This window comes from Cimex lectularius, unplaced genomic scaffold (genome assembly GCF_000648675.2).
Source record: "Cimex lectularius strain Harlan isolate CLEC.00 unplaced genomic scaffold, Clec_2.1 scaffold7, whole genome shotgun sequence".
NCBI lineage: Eukaryota > Metazoa > Arthropoda > Insecta > Hemiptera > Cimicidae > Cimex > Cimex lectularius.
Genome location: NW_019392731.1, coordinates 353334 through 372806, shown reverse-complemented (window position 1 = coordinate 372806; position 19473 = coordinate 353334). Strand labels below are relative to the sequence as shown.

The following is a 19473-nucleotide window of genomic DNA, read 5'->3' as shown; positions in this document are numbered from 1 at the left end:
ATCATTTAACAACTCTCCTATTAGGGAGAAGTCAATTATTTCTTTAAAAAATTTAACAAAAAAATTCAATTTTACTAAATATAAAGGAAATAATAAGTATTATTCCCAAAATCAAAATGCAAAACTAAATTGTAAGCCTATGTATGTAATTATTGCTGCATATTCAATTTAACATAGCTATATTTTTCAAAATTACAAAGAATTGTTATCTGCTTTGAAACTTCAATGATGGACACAATTATTCAGCTTTTTTATATTTGGCATACAAAAATTAGGATTGGTTGTAAAAATAAGATATTTAAAAAGAAAATGTTTATTACTTAATGCTAAAAAAGTAATTATGGAGTAAAGGAAAAAAACAGAAAATTCAAAAGTAAAAATAAAAAATTATTTGTCCCCTTAAGCACCAAGTATTTCCTCATTTGACACGAATCACGTCAGTCAAACGCCTTTCCATTTGTTGGATAAAGATTTTTGATAAATTTTTAAGGTATTCTTTCCCAATCATCAAGAACAGCTATTTTCAACTTTCCTGTAGAGTTAAGATATGGGTTAGCAAAAGAGGATACATCTTAAAATGGATCCTTAATGAGTCCAAAACCTGGTGGAACAATACCACGAGTATGAGGCACGCGAAAAGATTCATAGAAGGACCATCCGCAAAACTTACAAAATAATTACTGGAAGGCAACCGCAACCGAACCAGGATTCTGGTTGGACAGGGCACTGCCACTGAAGAAAGCACTTGCACTGGATAGGAGTACAGACAGAAGAAACACTGTGCAGATACTGCCTGGAAGAGGAGGAGACCGCAGAACATGTTTCTGTGAAAGTCTATTTGGTGAAGGTCATTGCAACTAGGACAAGAAAAACCACAAGCCTGAAGCTGGCCAGTGAGTTATAAATAACAGAGGATCACAATAGGTGTAGGTGCAGTAGGCCTTGTGGCCTCCTCTCTTATCCCCATCTTTCCCAAGGACCTGGGTTTCGCCGTGGTACTCCTCTCTTAATTAGGACCCAACACTATTTGATTGGGTCAAATCTGTACTTCGAGCAGGACACACCAAGCACTAAATTACAACGTAATTCAGGTAGTCATCCACAATATGCGCTCTATGGGGCTTAGAATCCAATAGAAAAAATGTCTCACCGATGTGGGTTGCAAATGGCAATACATGTTCGTCGATTATGTCTCCTAAGTACCTCTGTGATGTACCTCCTCTCTCAACAGCTAATTCTATGCGGGCGTACAAGTAAATGCCATCATAGAGCATCAATGATCCACTGTGGAATGCCACTTGGGGAAACATACAGCACGGGGCTTACCTTACTCATGAGCGTCTCCAAATGAAATTAGGCCCATGTGAAGAATCGGGTAACTCTCACCTCGCATGAAAACAGAACAGGTCCCAAATCTTCCAATGTCCAATTCACATGTTCCCGTACGAATTGAAGCCAGGCCATTTTCTAATCCGCGTTAAATAGAGATCCGCGAGTGGAGTGCCGGGCCCTGAGGTTATTTTCATTGGGCCTTCTTCTTACAGTCTTGGAGGAAATCAAAAGGCTGCAGTTTCGTAGAGTCGGATGACGTATGACACTATCGTCTGTCTCATCTGTAGACCTACGTCGACCCTGTCCTGGCCTTCTAGTGTGACGCCGTGCTTATCTCAAGCGCCGAAGAACCCTTCCTATTACGAAGTGATTTACACTTATACTCCTGGCGAGTAGCGCTGTCTGTATCCTTCCTCTAGTGACCTGACACCGTCATACTCACTCAAATGCCTGACTGGAGCCATTGAATAAGAAGAATATCGAAGGATAATAAACGAAGAAAAAATATTAACTGAAAGCGATCTTTATCCGTAGAAGAATGGAAGGGCATAATGCTACTTTTTGTGCAAATGGGATTAATTAGTACAATTATACAAACATAAAGAAAGAAAATAAACCAAGCATTATTTACTGTTTATTTTGACTACGATAGCTTTCAATTAACTGTTCCTAATGTAGAAAAATAATGGATTTATTTTTAAAGTAAATAAATTGAGTGGTGCGTTAAATTTGTCCATCAGTGTTCATTGGATTTTTTTAATATTTCAACTACGATTTAGGTTAAAATAAATAGGCCTCTTAACGACTTGCCCACCGTGACAAATATTGGTCTATCGCGCAATCTCATTATTATCTTAAGCTCTTCGTTAAGCCTAAGGCTTTTTATCAGATCCCAAATCTTTGTTAAGAGATCCCGTTTGTTTATTAAGATATCCTTCAGGTCTTAGCTTTTCCGCTCTCATGAGTAGTAATCTCAGCCTGCATAGCCCTTCATAGCAACAGAGGGTAAGTTCCGCTGTCTCTTTTTCTTTCTAACAACAGACTTGTTTCTGTCCCTCCGTGTCTATATATATGCCTCTGGAGTCCGCAGTTCCGGTTAGCAGTTCATCTCTTATTAGAAATAATTGAGGAAACAAACTGTGAACTACTCACAAACTATCCTTTCCACCCGATCCAACTATTAGTCCTAACATGGACGTCTTACTTTTAATTCGTTGCCTGGTGAATACACGTTTTTGGCAATTTGGTATGTCATAAAACGGCTCAAGGCCAATAGGTGTTCTAGTAGAACTTTCCTTGTGTAATTTATTGGCATTAACTGCAATACCTTTCTCCAGCCGGTCTATCTCGTTTTTTAATTTAAAATGTTTATGAAATCTGAATTTTGACAGCAGGGATCCTGAGAACCTTGTCTGCCTGAAGTTCTTCCCGGTGCTTTAATTTATCTTACGTGAGTACGCTTTTTGGAGCTGTCCCTACATTAACGTGCGAATTATAGCTCATGCTTTTCCATGGATGAACTTTATGCAATTATAATGCAGTTTATAATTGAGGTGGGGTGAGTACATCAATTCACTGGTAGGAAAGGATAGTTCTATTCACTAACTGTGAAACAAACTGTGAACTACTCACAAACTATCCTTTCCAGCGTACAACAATTATTCTAGTCCTAACATGGACGCCTTACTTTTAATTCATCGTCTGGTGAATACACATTTTTGGCAGTTTGGTATGTCGTAAAACGGCTCAGGGCCAATAGGTGCTCTCGTAGAATTTTCCTTGTGCAATTTATTGGCATTAACTGGAATCCTTTTCTTCTTGTCTTTCGCGTATTTTAGTTGAAAATGTTTTATGAAATCTGAATTTTGAAAGCAGGCATCCTGAGAACCTTGTCAGCCTGAAGTTCTTCCCCGTGCTTTAATTTATCCTTCGTGAGTACGCTTTTGGAGCTATACCTGCATTAACGTGTGAATTGTAACTCAAGCATTTCCCTGGATGAAGTTTATGCAGTAGTGATAGATTCAGGAAGACTTCCAGAACAGCATTTTAACTAAAAGAATATTTAAATGTTTGAAACTCTGATTCTTAACATCCTTCAATGTGTATCTATATTTTGGTCTATGTGTGATATGTAATTACATTTTTGTATGTGTTATAGGTGATAGAAGACTGGAAATATGTAGCCATGGTGCTGGATCGCCTCTTCCTTTGGGTGTTCTTAATTGCTTGTCTCCTGGGTGCCGTTGTAATTATTCTCCAAGCTCCATCCCTTTATGACAGTTCAAAACCAATTGACATTGTGTATTCGAAAATTGCAAAGAAACGCATGTTTATGATGGGGCCTGAAGAAGCCTAGGGTTTAATTACAACTTATAATATACGGGTCATTGTAGAGAAAATAATAAACTTTGCTTGCCTTAAATTATACCAGAAAATTCCCTTAAAATCTGTAACATATAATTAAAACTGCCGAATTTAAACTGGAAGCAATTAATGACTTTAAGGTGAGTTTTTGGGATGGGTGTTTGAATGTTCAGTCTTTGCCAGGTCTAATTCGTTAAAATAATAAATAGAAAAAATGTATATATTTTGAAATACATTTTTTATCAATAAAATAAAATCCACTAAAATTAAATGTTACGAAAATTAAATTAATTGTACAGACTATGTTGAACTTTCTATTGGGTTTGTTTTTCCTCAGATATAACTTAAGGCAGGCAATGGTCATCATAGTTTTTAACTTTTTAATCATCTGATGATATTTTTTTAAATGTCTTCAATGCTTACGATGTTTATTTTATCACATTATTTTGTAATATATAGTTTGGTAGACAAAGGACGTTTGCGTTACTCTTTGTATTTTTTTGTACAAAAAGAAAATGTATTTGTACTTAGAGTTAGTGAGTGGTGAACTATGTTTTGTGGTTTTGAAAATAAACAATACGCAAAGGTGTAAATTGTGTAATTAACAACTTCATATTCTATATAAGAAGAAATAAATTTGTACATTTAGTTTTAGAACGACATTGTGTGCATTATCATTATATTTGCACAGCCTTATTCCATTAATAAGAAACTATAATCAAGATTTGCTCATTTGTTCAATTGAATATGAATAGTACATACAAGATAGGTTTCCATGAATGAGTATGTAAAATAAGTAAGATTATAAAATAAATTGTGTAAATGTAATTTCTCATTCTAGAAAACTGGACATAGAATGAAATAAAGAAAAGAGGCATATTTATTTAAAAAAACAAAATAAAATAAAAAGAAGGAGAATGAAAATAATATAATTTAAGGTTATATATATTATGTACATTAATTACTTAGGTAAGAAAGATGAAAATTCAATTGTTCATTTGTTGGTTCTTAATTTTTTAAAAGTTACGATATTTCAAATGAAATTCCATTGTTTTTTATATAGAATATTTTAGAATTTCAACGCATACAAGAAATAAAAATTAATAAAAAGATATTTTTGGTATTTTAATAGTGGTAATTATTATTATGTATTTATGTACATATTGCAGTTAATAAGAGCTAAACTATGCGGTTAAACAACAATCAATTGTGGTTTTCCATAGGCCTTTAAAATTTATTTTCTTTTTCATTTACTACAATATATATATATGTATTATAAACATTAAAATGAAGAGACGGAACAATCATTTTAAATTATATGTTTCAAGCGTTTTGAACTATTTTCGTATTTTCTATCAGAACTGGTGTCTTCCCAAGATTAAGTAAAAACCATTAATTGTTATCAAGATCATTTTGTAAATATTATGTCCGTAATGATAAAGAAAATTAAATGATTAAAAAAAACGTAATCATTTTCAAATGTTAAATTATAGCTAAAATTTCTTATAATTGCTTGTTTACCAAAAACATTTGTTGTGATAAAATCGAGTTTGTTGTTTTCATGTGTTGATCCCACAAGGATGTTGTATATAAATAATTTAAAAATATATATTATATGGGTTTACATTACATTGATTAGTATTATGAAATAGTTAATATAGAACACGTTTCCACTGTAGAAAGGGAAAGAAGTATAACTAATATTATACAAATTACTATCACTGTTAACAAATAATTGCTTAATTTTGTTAAAGTTGTCTTATAAATTATAATGGTTGTGCTTAAATTATAAAAAAAATTATATGTGATAATTTAAATTTTCCTTTCAATTATTTGTTTTCATTTGTGTTGGATATAATATTACATATATATATTATATACAAAAGAAGAAAAAAATATATATGAGCTACAAGAATAAAGGATATATATATACATATAGTAAATTAATACTATCACTGTTTTTACATCAATAAAAACTTTTACCACATTGAATTATGTATTTCTAATGCATTTGATATCTAATAGGACGAATAGATTTTTATACGTAAGATGTAACAAATATTTTGTGAACCTAAAAAGAAGTAAGGTATATATATATATATAATAAACTGCTACAAATAATTGTACAATAATATTCCTCAGTAATATTATATGTGAATATTCATATTTGAATATACATTCATTTTGACATTTCTGTTGATAATAAAAATAATAATTTTATACCGACTCTCTCAAAATTTATACTTTGACACCCAAATAAAATGATTTAATCAAATGGAATTATTAAAAAAAAAAGAGAAAAATGCAGTTTTTAATAAATGGAACTTTGAATTTATATGAAGTGCCGATGATTACTTATTTTTTTACAATATTATGGAACACCACATAATATAAATATATCAAACTCAATCGAAATTTCCTAAAAAAAAAACAAAAAAAAGCTCATGGCAATCAGGGGTAAGAAGATCGAACATTATTCTTTTTTCTCTTCTGATGTGCTTAACAATGATAGAATGTTAAGTTTTGTTTAAGACAAATAAAAAAAATTTCAACTGGTGTTGAAAAAAATCATTGCTTAGAATTAATGATCAAAAATGTTATTTAATAATTAAATAAAATTGAAAAGATGAGGGTGAAGAATTAGCATCTCAAATATTAGATATTTATAAAAATAAAAAATAAAAACAAAAAAAAAGAAAGTGTAATTTATTATTTTACACAGTCATAATAATATACGTTAATGAAAACCGTCAATATTGGCTATATATGTAAATGTAAACATATATATCATTGTTATAATTATTGTATTATATGGACAATCAGCCATAATTATGTGTTGAATAAGACTTTATTTGTGACATTTGAAATAAAATATCATTGTTGCCATTTTTTCCTTATTGCATACTTTTGGAATGAATAACCTAATTACAATACACTATTTTGTCAACTTGTCAATTAAAAGAGTGTGCACTTAAGAATTATGATCATTATTGATTTAAAAATAAACAATAAGATTTTACACAACAAGAATTTCTTGAAATAATTTACATTTCTTGCTTTAAAAAATGGGTAGTGTCGTCGTTAGGTGTATCAGTAACAAAAAAAAATTAATTGTTTATATTTTTATTATTGACCACGTGATTAAAACTCTTGCACTCACTAACTCACTACGAATTTAAAAAGAACCGCTTTTTCTCCGGGGCAGTGTGGTGTAGTGCAAGGGTAAATGAAATTTTCCTTTAAGGTGGCCATTCACGATCGCTCCTAGCAGTCCAAACGGAGCGAATCCGTTCCAAAAACCACGTCAATGGCAAAACTGAGCTGGCGTGCCCGGCTGTGCCGAATACTCGACCGGTCCCAACTCCATCGCGCCACTCCGAATATCTACGGCGCGACGAAGGCATGGCGCGTTCGTGAATGGGAAAACCTGGCGTGGAGGGTGGAGATTTTGGCGCGCTGGCCTGGTCGTGAATAGGAAAACCTTGTTTTTTTGGTGTAGTCTCCGTCTTTCTGTCACTGAGCAAACATCTCCGTCGTACATTCTCAAAAAGTCAAAAATGTTTATTCTTTATTGGTAATGATATCCAATCGAGATTTTATTGTTGAGGTGATTGAATTGTATGAAAGTTTACCATGTTTATGAAAATGGTGGACAATGATTATATTACCACGATAGAAATAAAAGAAATTCGATCCTCAACCAGCTGGTCAACGTTTTCAAAACAAAGGATACAAATGCAAGGAGAGATGCGGTATTGATAATCTCTAACAATGATCAGAAATCGTAGTAGAAAACTTAAGTTCTTTTTAGTTCATCCCTGTAGCGAGAACTCGTAATGTGGTTGCCAACCTTTCAAGTAGTGATGATTTCTCTCATGACTGTCTTTTGTTTTCTAATCAAGGGGGTAACAAGCTGGAGTAAATATAAATAAGACGTTAATCTTTTTATTTTTGTAAGGTTTTGGTTGAAATGAAAAAATAGTGCCACGAGGGGATTCGAATCCACGACATTCGGCTAAATACGCCGCTGCTCGAACCAATTGAGCTATCGTGACTTCGATAGATCGATCCACTCGGACACCAACTCCCATCTCAACCTACAACCTTTCGAATTTTCTCTTTTTGACATTTTTTGGTATCCGAGAGGATAGACGTCACGATAGCTCAAGTGGTAGAACAGCGGCGTATTTAGCCGAAGGCCATGGATTCAGATCCCGCTCGTGGCACTAGCTTTTTCATTACAACCAGAACATTACAAAAAAGATTAATTAATTGAAAGAAGTAATAGAACACTAAATATAATGAATAAATAAGACGTTTCATCCATCCTTAAATAGTTTTTCCAATCAGCGTGTTCAAGGGAAAGATCTTTCATCAAATTGATATGGGTATTACGGCTTCTGTTCAGGAGCCACTTCTTACACCATTTCCTCTTCGATTTTTTGATTTTAATATATAAATAAACAGCAGCGTAGCACAAGAAATCGTCATCCATTTGGAGAAGGTAATTCACTGGTTGACGTTCGGAGCGACTGGCTGTGGAGTGGTCGTAAATGCCCCCTCAAATTTCAGACACTCCAAATTGAACTGTACGGCTTGGCGCGGTTCCATTTGGAGTGATCGTGAATGGCCACCTTTAGGGGTAGCAACTCTCCCTCGCCGCCACCATCACCCTACTCCCCTTCCAAATGGCTGAGTAGTCGCTGATATCAAATTGACAACTGTATCTTTAAACAGGGTAAAAAATTGCAAGATTCAATATAAGTGCGGACAAATCAAACGAAAATATGTAACACATTACACATAAATAAATCTATCGTTCAATATAGAAAATGTACACGATCAGTTTTTTTTTTTTAAACCAAACTAAGAAAATATTTAATGCTGCACTTCACTACACTATGTGGTATAATGCAATGGGAATCGAAAAATTTTCTTCTTTTAGCAGTCTTTTCCTCTGGGTTCTTCATGTTCGCAATTCCAGGTTGGCCCATTGCTGAGCTGGAAGTTGCAAACTGACTAGGATGAAAGAGTTCCTCGTCTAGATTTGTTGCCAAGAGATAAGCTGGTTTGAAACGATCAACTGATATGATTGTGTTCTCGCCTGTAATTGTCAGTGTAAAATATTAATCATGGACCACTAAAATTAGGTTCCAAAGGCTTTTTTGCTCTGCCTATGCAAACAAATACATGAATACAAGATTTTAAATCCATATGCATGAAGTCCTATGGCCTCCTTCCAGGCCTCAATTGTCTTAACAGGTCCTGTTGCCTGGAAACAAACGTTTCCACTCCCAAAGTTGATGAGTATTCCAAAATTCACCTTGTAGTATAAGCATATAAGCTATAGAATGCTGGCCATAATCGTTGTGCTGCCGTAGTGCTAACAGAATTTTGGGAAAGGTCTCTGTCCATTTTGAAGACCTAACTATGATGTTGCTTTTATTCTGAAAAGTTCTGTGGAACAGTTCATGTTTACCGTTTGCCTGAGGGTGGTAAGGTGTAGTATGATTAATGTTTACTACGTTATATCAATTCGAAGACCAGTTTGTTATTAATAAGATGGTATGACAGGATACCCGAATCGACTTATTCCGCAATCGGACACAAAATACATTGGAAAATTTTGGGGCGTTGTTACGGTAAATGGGGAAAACAACTATTCGTTCGCAAAACCCAGGACTGGATATTTTCAGAGAGAGTCAGGTCAAACGAAAAGACTGGTCACTGGGATCGAACTGGGTGACCAAAAGTAATTACTGCGCCGTATGCAATTATTGGCAGATTCTAATGTTTTGGATTTGTTAATTAGGACACTGTGGTTGGAGAAACTTCCGAATTTAATTAAGAACGTGTTCCTTGTCAGCAAGGAAAATCTGAAGAATATCTCGATTATGGCTGACAACATTAAGGAGATGAATCCACAACATTGGCGTGGTGAGTTATGTCCAGCATAGGATAGAGAAGCAACATCATAGGAAAATTATTTTCCAAGATAGAGGCTAGAACACTAGATCGATGCTCTCGGCTGGCTGCAGGCCGCATTCAAAGTCCACATAGTAAGTTGCGGAGCAGACCAAAGAGCAGAAGCCGAAGAAGGAAGAAATATGATCTAAGTGGCAATTTACCCATTTTACATATGGTCAAAAGTGCTACCTAGAAAATTGAAAAACATCACGCCAGTGGAATGCTGTGGAATATGCAACCCGTCAGAAGGAGTATAGGTAAGTTAAGCTGCTGAAGAAAGGTATTGCTTACATCGGCTGTTTATAAAGGATAAAGGACAAAATTCAGAATTCCTAATTGACAGTTGGGCAGAAGTCTCAACCATCCTTGTTTCAAGGCAGAATTTCCCAGACAACACCTTGATGTTGTATACTGCAAATGTGACAGAACAAAGAACATTTAGAACCAAGGTATTAAATTTAAATTTGGGGTTAAGGCCACAATTTCAATGGCTGTTTATAGTTGCTGAAACTAATAGTGTGGTGGTAGTGGCGAGGGAGAGCTGTTAGCCCTAAAGAGAAATTTCTGTTTCCTCTGCACTGTACCGTACTACCCCGAGAAAAAAGGGTTTTCCTTGTCGGAATGGCGGAATATTAATAGACACTCTATTTACCTTTGGAACCACGTGGCCCGGGCCGATCGGTTCTCTTCCACTCCAGAATTCCCGTGAAAATCCATTATCACGTCGGGGTTCACCAATTCTCGTCGTCAGAGATATCAGTGACAATATTAATTGTTAATATTCTTATTATTGTCCACGAGTTTACAACTCTTGCACTCGCTAACTCAATCTAGTAACTGAAAAAGAAAAAAAACAATCTTTTTTTCGGGGGTAGTGTGGTACAGTACAGGGGTAACTGAAATTTCCCTTTAAGGGTAACAGGTCACCATCTCCACTACCACCACGGTAGGAAGGAATGAGGAAATAATATGTGAATCGTGGTAGAAATTAACATTTTATTAATGTAGTTTTCAAACAGCGTAAAAGTGATAGGAAGCCTTAAAAACTTTTTTTCCAAATACCGTGCATATTACAATTAGACAGATATTATACACAATTTTCATGACATTGGAATGTGGCAATATTATATAACAACGTAATAATTTTATTGTACCTTTAATACCAATTACATCAAAATAGCGTTAGTATGGTAAAAGAAGATAAAATTTTGGTTTCCAGATAGAATGTTAGATTACCTAATAGTCTTCAATCGTATGAATTAGAAAAGTATCAACTGCCATATTTTAGAATTAATCGTTTTAAGATGAAAAATCACAAATTACATCATAATTAATACAAATAATAAAATATAATAATTAACAATTTTACAGCCAGTTAAAAGCATTTATACAATGTAATAAAAAAATTTAATCGAGTGTCAAAGCTCTGAATGTGCCAAACATCTCCGATTCAGCTGAAGTGCTTTTCAAATCATTGAAGTTCTTATCACATTTGACCTTATCACAGCATAAAATATAGTCTTTGATTCTGTGAAAATTCAGCTTCATTGCATCTGAAAACAGGGAGATAAGTTTTCTCACAAAATATAAACAGTTTTGATAAATAATTACCACTATATTCCTTCTGACTGATAGAATTGTCGCTGCAATAATCACTAGGCAGTTTCACGTCACCGATTACTTCTTTCAGAGCGTCGATGTCTTTTATGATCACAATCTGTCAAATTATTAATCATTATAAAAAAATAAAACAAAAATTAAGATATTTTTGAATTGCTTACGCGTGAGTAAAGTTTCGACGATATAAATGGTTTAAAAAGGCTAATTGCTTTTTCGATGAATGGCGGACAATTCATGAGTCCAGTGACAGCCATACTGAATGGGAAAGCTTTCTAAATAAAATAATTTTTGCGTAAATAGTTGTTTAATAAAACATGAAAATATGGGATTTACCATCGATAAAGACATATATCGCATAAGTGATAGTTTAAAAGCTCCGAGGTGATTTAGTTTTAAATGTTGTAGATCAAACACTAAGTGAAATCCAGTGAAATAAATCCCCTCTTTTAAGTAATACTCAATGGCCAAAAGGCATCGTTTGATGATAGGCTCAAACTGAAAATTCTCAACAGGTTGATCTTCAATCCGAACCATGCAGACCTTGTGAAGTCGGTCGGTCACGCCGGGTAAGTAGGATATTGTTCTGAAAGACAGTTAATGTTTGAGTTGGGTTTTACTGGTGAAGGGTGGATAAGAGCTGACATGTTAGATTAGTACCTTACAAACTTACAGGGTTTCATAACTAAGGCTCAAACTACTTTCCATGACATCCCTATTCTCAAATAGCTCTGGGCACATGCCCCGGATGCAAAAGTATTTTTCAATGTTCCCTTTTGTTTTTTCCAAACTGTTCTTCGCCATTATTATCTGGTTTTCCAACCATGTGTCCAAATTCACTGAAATATACAAAAAATATTATAGCATACATTTTATTTTGTATTATAAGCAATTTATACAGTGGTCGACGTTTGGAAAATACGGGTGTTTGGCCATCCAATCTTTCAGCAAGTCCACATCTAAAGTCACTGACTTGTTCGATATTCCAAGCTTTTCAAAAACTCGTTCCTTGGCCTTCAGTTTGTCACTATCAGTTAATGCACCCATTATGTACTAAAAACAAAAAAATAAATCATAAATGTTATAGTTTTTCGAACGCTAGACCTAAATATATTTTGTCAATAGGTTTATTATTGTTATCGTTGGTTATTAAATTGGATTAATGAGGAGCGGTTAAGAATGAAGTAGTTTACAAAAACACTTTTTTCAATTTTTTTTGCAGACGTTTCGACCTTTATTTCTGTCATCTTCAGGGCATAAAGTGTGATATTCTTATTGGTGTGATACAACAAAATGCAAAAGGTGTTTTTTTATACTACCTCATTCTTCTCCTCATGACCCCAACAATTGTTAAACAACCGGTCTCTAAAAAAAAATCACAAATAGGTTTAATATTTAGTTTCTTTGACTCCATATAGAGAAATAAGGGGCCACCCAATATGACAATTTTGCTTGAGCATGGCAGCCAGTCTTTGGGACCTCTGGTCCGATTTTTGGAGGAAAATCTTGTTTTGTTCTATATAGTACTTGGTAGATATCTTGTTTTGTGTTTCCTTCAGTGTATAATGCAAGTAATTGTATTTATTAGCGTGAATGTGTAGTGTTGCCAATGCTTGATTATTGAATACCCCATCAAACCTCATTTAGGTTAGTTATATAATATGCGTAAAATATATAATATGCGGAGGAATATCGAGTACACAGTCACCGTACTTGAGTGAATTGGAACGAATATATTAAGAATGAGAGAGTGTGCGTGGATCTAGGGTAAAAAACTGCATGTGTTGGGGTCTGAAATGACCTAGCTGTTACCAAGCAATGGTGGCGGGATGGTAAGATCCTGGACTCCAAACACTCGAAGAGGACACAAGACAAGAAGTCATAAAATTACAATAAAACATTTTTCTGGGCTCAAAAGCAGGTGATTATATGACAAATGTCTATGTTAGTTGGCTGCGAACGATCCCTTTCCTCTGACTTATTTTGAATGTGCCAACTTGCGCCCTTCATGATAACTCTGACCTAGCTCAACAACCAAATCTATGTTCTATAGAAATTTACCACAAAATTATTGCCATTTTAAAATATTAAATTATCTGCTTTCTTAAATAAATATATTACATTTTTATTTATGTAGATTTAGATTATTTCAGTATAAATTATCCATCCATGGGGACAAATTACAAAACCAATGTTTATAGTAACTTATATTTACTGTGATAGTAGTTCTAGGAAAACTATTTTTTCATTTATGTAATATTGTATCTTGACTTTTTGGTCTCTCTTCGCTCTCTAAATTTATCTAGTTTTTATATGAATTTATGCATTTATGGGTAAGCTTTTAGAAAAATTTCAATAGAAATAAATACACAAGTTTTGCAAGGATTTACTACATGGGAAAACTGAAATAAGTCAAGTTATATTAAAAACCGCTAGATTTTTACAGATCTCTGCAATTTATCTGCTGTTATCGTAGTGAATCCACTTTTCATCACAAGTAACAATTCGATCCAGAAAAGGTTCGTTTCTTTTCTGAAACAAAAATGTTGGGCAAACATCATAACGATGATTTTTTTGGCGGTCGTTTAATGCATGAGGAATCCAACTTTCGAACTTTTTCACCTTTCCAATTGCCACCACCTGGTCAGCGAGGGTAGATTTGCTAACTGAAAGATTCTCTGCAAGTTCTTGAAAACTTATTCTGGTATTTTATTCGACCAAGGCTCTCAGAATATTATCATCTAGGGAAGAAATCATTTCGTGACCTTCTTCGTCTTCAAGGTCTCTCGAATTTTTTTTAATTTTTACATCTCTGTACGATGCTCTCACTCACACTGCCATTAATGTTTGTGGCTGTTTGGGCACCGTTTCGATCGAGTTTAAACTCGTAAAACGAAATTACACGAAAATCAACCGTTGACATCTTAGTAAAGACTGAATTATTCCCAAGTATCAAAACGCTACTGAGGTAAACAAACATTTTTGTTTGGAAGAGAATTAAAAAGTGTTGACATTCGTACAAAGGATAATCCCCAAACATAAACAGTTTATTATATAGAGGCGTAATTGAAAGACAACATGAAAACCTGCATTATTTTCCGGACCCAATATAAACAATACAGTGCAAAACAATTCATTCCAAGGTAAAACTACATGGAAAATTAAAATGATTTGTATCCACCTAATTGATAATCAGCAGGAACTACGACTAGCCTAATCACTTATTAGAATTGATTAATTTTTAACGTCATCAAGAATGGAGACCAAATCGGTCCAATGATGATTTGGTACGGTTGATCATAAAATGATCTGTGGTCAGCTTGAACAGATGGCAGGTATTCAGAATAAATTTATTAATTACTTAATTTACCAGCTTGGTCTAACCAGTATGGAATGGTTAAAACTGTGCTTCAAGATCATCACACTCTGATAATGTGTCTTTTATCGAAGGTAATAAATCGTCGTAAATATTTTTTTTATATTTTTTTATCTGTTACATGACTGCATTGGTTTTCAAGTGTTTTTCAAGCTAAACAAAACATCAAAATCCAAACTTATTCTTCTATGGTTATTACTTATTACTGGCCACATACAATGGATGGTTTGGCATTTCACTCCCTGATTGTATTAGTAATAAAAACGTCCAGATCAAAAGACCATTTCAAAGAGCAGTTGGTACAAATGATACCAACAAGAGTAAACTAAAATTTTCAAAGGGTTTTGTAAAAATTATCATTATATTTATCTGCAGTGTTACTAGACAATTTTTATGGAACAAAATGGTTAAGCTTCGGATTTATGATTTATGAACACACAATAATAATTCATGTGGAAGTTAAGTCTGGACGGTCACTGAAAAACTTAGAAATTCAATAATCTACACTTTTATATTTTTAATAATGTACCATAACGTTAAAAAAGGTAGAGAGTGTACTTGCTCCATGTTGTCCAATTACCATCATAGAAACAGGGCAAAAAAGACAACGTGTGTATAAAAAAAAAAAAAAAAAACAATTTTGCAGTTTTATATTACATTCAGTACAGTTATTGTACTTTCTGTAATTTGTATTTGTTTTGGACGGAAAGTATTCTAAGTACGTTCCTAATAAGATGAAATCATAGATAGTAATGTTTCAAAATAGCAAACAAACCAAATTTAATATTAAAACAAAAATCAAATAGAATGTATCTACTTTGTTGTTCATTGATGATCGTGTTACAAAAATTGTTAACTTTTGCAACTATATTAAACTTGTAAGTCTTATATTCAATTTCATATTTTTAATGTAATTTTGTAAGTATAAAAACTTAGTTTGGTTTAGTTAGTCATATAAAATTGTGCAACATTTTATGGTTGAAACATGATCACAACGTGATAAACGTGGAGTTTGGTCATCCTATCATCGCTGGTTCTACCCGCCAGAAGCTTTTTAGTATTTCGCCATATTTTATAAATTACTTTATTAATCCATATTTTCAAAAATTACAGACACTACGTTAAGATAGTGAATTCTAGAACGTATCTGTCAGTCAAAACCACCGATAATTGGTAGACAAGGATGGCACAATAAAAAATATGAATGCGAGAAGTTTAACCGTAAATTAAAAAATATAATAAGATAGATACAGTACCTGGGAAAAGGTTCGCAAGGACGAAGGCAATCGCTCGGCGTCCACGGTTGAACTGGAAGAGGTTCACTTCACCACCAAGTTATTATACCGGATTTCTACAATGGTGTTGGGGAGTGTTTCGCTTTTAATAACGCGAGCAAAACTATCATTACCGGTTTTTCTGGGACAGGACGGAGGGCGGCTTGCGCAAAGGCGAAAAGCCCATTTTTATGTTCAGCCACCGTGCCACGACGCGACGTACGTGGATCCTGAACATGGGCACAGAAGTAATTACAGCCCGGTCAGATATTTGTAAAGCGTAAACCGTTTCGCAAATTATTTCAAACTGTTTGTGTTATTTTTTTCCCCGAAGAATGGGAAAGATGAGAAAACCTTGGATGTATTACGTAATTTTTATTGCTGAGCTAGAGTTTCCGACTGTACATGGTGTTCAAACTGGAACAAACCATGTCTGAGAAATAAATCTAAAATCAAGATATTTTCACCATTAAACTCGTTAACATACAATCACTAATTTATACTTATAGTGAGGTCTTTCATTTACCAATAATCCTGTTATAACTACTACAGAAATAACGTACTAAAATTATTTGAAAAAGTAAGTGAATAAATTCATGCAATTGACAAGAAACTCAAAGAGTAATAAATATAAACAGACAGTAAGAAAAAAAATACAAAAAATAGAAAAGGCACACCAAAGGGATCCGAATCGACCAAAAACAAATTCATCACCCCACAGAACCCATGAAGAAATATCTCACGAAAAATGACGTAGGAAGATTTAAAATTGACGTATTGATCAAAATTGACACCACGTATTTAAGATTTTGTTTTTTAATGCCAAGTAAGGGTTGCCCCCTTTTTCTTCACTGCTACATATTATGTCTATTTTGGAACCCCTATGATTATAACCATACATTGGAAAATGCACTCTTTCTTAAAAACCTAAGCGCTTTCCTCGATGTCTTTTCACGCACTCTGATTGGTATGAGAATTGCCTTACCGAAGTACTGGCAAGTGACTTATATTCCCGAAGTATGCTTTTGTTAACCATCGAGTTCACAGCCATGTTTTATTAGCAAAATGAACAAAATAAAAGTAAACTTGTGATTTAAAAAACTACCATCTAAAACAGGTGCAGCCATTAAATAGGAAAACTTCCTATGGAGGACACTGACCGTCACCAAAGGCCTAACTGGAGTTACTCTTCAGTAAACACTTCTGGCTTCGGGTTATTGACATTACAATTAAACGAACAAGTTTAAACAACGTATCTCATGTTAAAAACCAATATTTGGACCACTATCATTGCCGTTTCACCTTAAAAGATATCTGTACTTGGTTTTGGTTCGGCGGATAGACGTGTGGAATAATAGGATAGGCAGCAAACAACCATACAACACGACTAGAGTCAAATTATAACATATTTTTACTACTGACAACAGGTGTACAGTGGTTTGTTATTAATTCTACCCTTTTTACAGATTTTGAGGCTGATGAGTAGGAAACGCACTCGATCTCCCACCTTTGGACATGGATGTCCAAAACGAGACTTTCGAGAGTGTCAGCAGACAACGAGGCACAAACAAATAAAACCAGATCTAAGGATATCGCCTAAGAAGGACGTCACAAAATTTTGGAATGTATATAAATATCTTATTTTGTATGTATGCAAAATAAGATGGTTGTAACGGTACCTGACAAAATTGGAGGAAAACTCAATTTTGACATACCCTTTCCAAGGGATCATAAATTACATAAATATTTGGCAGGAAGGCAACCTCAAGTTTCAGGAAAGAGTCCTAATATTGTATACTGATAGATCAAACATCGGACAGAGTTAGGCATAGAAGTGAAGAATTATAGGAAAATCCCTTGGCCTGGTCGAACTATGCACCAACCTGAGGTATATGCACAGGATAATAGTTTGATAAAGAAGAAAATCAAAGATGCACGGATCTAGATACTTTTAGTAAGTCAGGTAGAGATTAAAAACCGAAATTCATATGGTTTATATCCAAAATAGTCTGAAAATATCTAAGGGTAATTGGAGAATATAACGAGGTTACCTTGAGGTCTGTTTTTGGAGAATACAAAGTTATAGAAGCAAACGAACAAACTGACCAACTAGCCAAAGGAGGGTGGGTAGTGGGCTAATATTGGAGATGGAAAAATGGCTTGAGAAAGAAAAAATCAAACACTGGACAAAAGCAGTGAAGGCTAAGAAATTTACCTTCGACTTTCATCGAGCTGCACTAGCGGGGTAATCATTTTTCCCAAGAACATTTTATTTTTATTATTTTATTTTTGTCAATTGATTTTTTTTATTACTGCCGGCTGAATGTCATTAATTTTAATCAAAGAAAAAGTATTGATTTAGTATTTTTAATTTTTAATTAAAAAAAAGGTTTTAATCGGTATTATTCATTTTAAATATAGAAAAGGTATTTATTCCGTATTATTCATTTTTATTTTCAAAAAATAGAAAAAAGGTGTTTATTTGTATTTTTTTGCTGTGGTTTATTTTTTATTTCTTCTCACAAGGTCTAAAACGACTGTCCTGATCCCACCATTTAATTATAAAATTTATAAACCTCTCAAAAAGTAAGACGAAGGAATTCCTCTCTCAACTCGCAAGATTTGGAAAAAATTCTAAATGAATGGTTTCAGTATAGAGAAAGGTTTGGAGTAAAGTATATCGAAAATTGAAAAAATGCAACTTTTCAGGAGAAGCGATTTTCTGATCTAGCTTGAACTTTGCAGGTTGATTTATGCCATAAAAATACACACAAATACGTTGCAAATCGATTCCTCTTCCAGGAACTTGACGAGTTTTTTGTTTGGAAGGTTGTCTTACAGTTCTAATTGTATATCAGAAAATATTCATAAAGACGAGAGTAGCGATGGCGAGTTGTATGTATGTTCATCTGGTACGATACGCCAAATCACTAAATTCGCAACTTTAAAAAAAAAAAAATTGAATCACTTCTAAATCTTCCTAACTCAAATAATAAGTTTCATTCTATGCAAAAAGTTATTTTTGTTTTTTAATTAAAAAATACATTTTTTGAACCGAAAATTGGTCGACATCCATAAAGAATTTTCTTAAAAAATATATATATAATTAAAAATGGTCGTAACACGTTTACTATTATTTCTGTAGATAACTGCACGTCCTAGTATCAAAAGTGGTGGTTTGAGTCCATCTCCAAAGGGAACCAGAGCGTGTAAACGTTTTAAGTGGAAATCGAAAGTCATTACGTACTGCTTACGCCAAAATCTATCGTTCGCTGACACGCATTCTAATTATGAAACTTGAAACGAACGACAAAGGTGGATTAATCTTTGTGAAAACAATGGTTGATTGTATAAATTGAAGTTAACAGGTGACTGAACTAAAAATTAAATGGAAGTTTAAATTACTATAAATAGAATATCAAGAAGTTTGAATTATTTTGAAATGTTTCCATTGAAAAATTAACAATGGATCATAAGCAAACAAATATACAGTTTTAACAAGTTATTATGTTTCAATAAAAGTTATCAGAAACTTCTAAAAAT

The 19473-nt window shown here is 33.7% G+C and overlaps 2 protein-coding genes across 3 annotated transcripts in view; one reads left to right on the top strand and one right to left on the bottom strand.

Annotated features, from left to right (window-relative positions):
• The window catches only part of LOC106663856 (acetylcholine receptor subunit alpha-like 1), a 272550-nt gene extending 267839 nt beyond the window's left edge, over positions 1 to 4711 (top strand). Inside the window, exon 8 of the mRNA XM_014389050.2 lies at positions 3491 to 4711. Coding sequence (XP_014244536.1) covers positions 3491 to 3688 — 198 coding nt within the window. The 3' untranslated portion in view covers positions 3689 to 4711. The remainder of the gene's footprint in view (positions 1 to 3490) is intronic.
• A 5941-nt stretch (positions 4712 to 10652) lies between these two features.
• Positions 10653 to 16222, bottom strand: LOC106663953. 2 transcript variants are annotated; one of them, XM_014389215.2, is made up of 7 exons: positions 14114 to 14195; positions 12180 to 12333; positions 11954 to 12119; positions 11617 to 11866; positions 11445 to 11555; positions 11275 to 11380; positions 10653 to 11216 (listed from the first exon to the last, which is right to left on the bottom strand). In XM_014389215.2, the coding sequence occupies exons 2-7, from the start codon at positions 12325 to 12327 to the stop codon at positions 11071 to 11073; spliced, it is 927 nt and encodes a 308-aa protein (XP_014244701.1). In that variant the 5' UTR covers positions 12328 to 12333; positions 14114 to 14195; the 3' UTR covers positions 10653 to 11070. The 2 variants fall into 2 exon arrangements, with proteins under 2 accessions (XP_014244701.1, XP_024082624.1); XM_024226856.1 differs by lacking the exon at positions 14114 to 14195 and adding an exon at positions 15913 to 16222 and having other exon boundaries at positions 10654 to 11216.
• Between the last annotated feature and the right edge of the window lie 3251 nt (positions 16223 to 19473).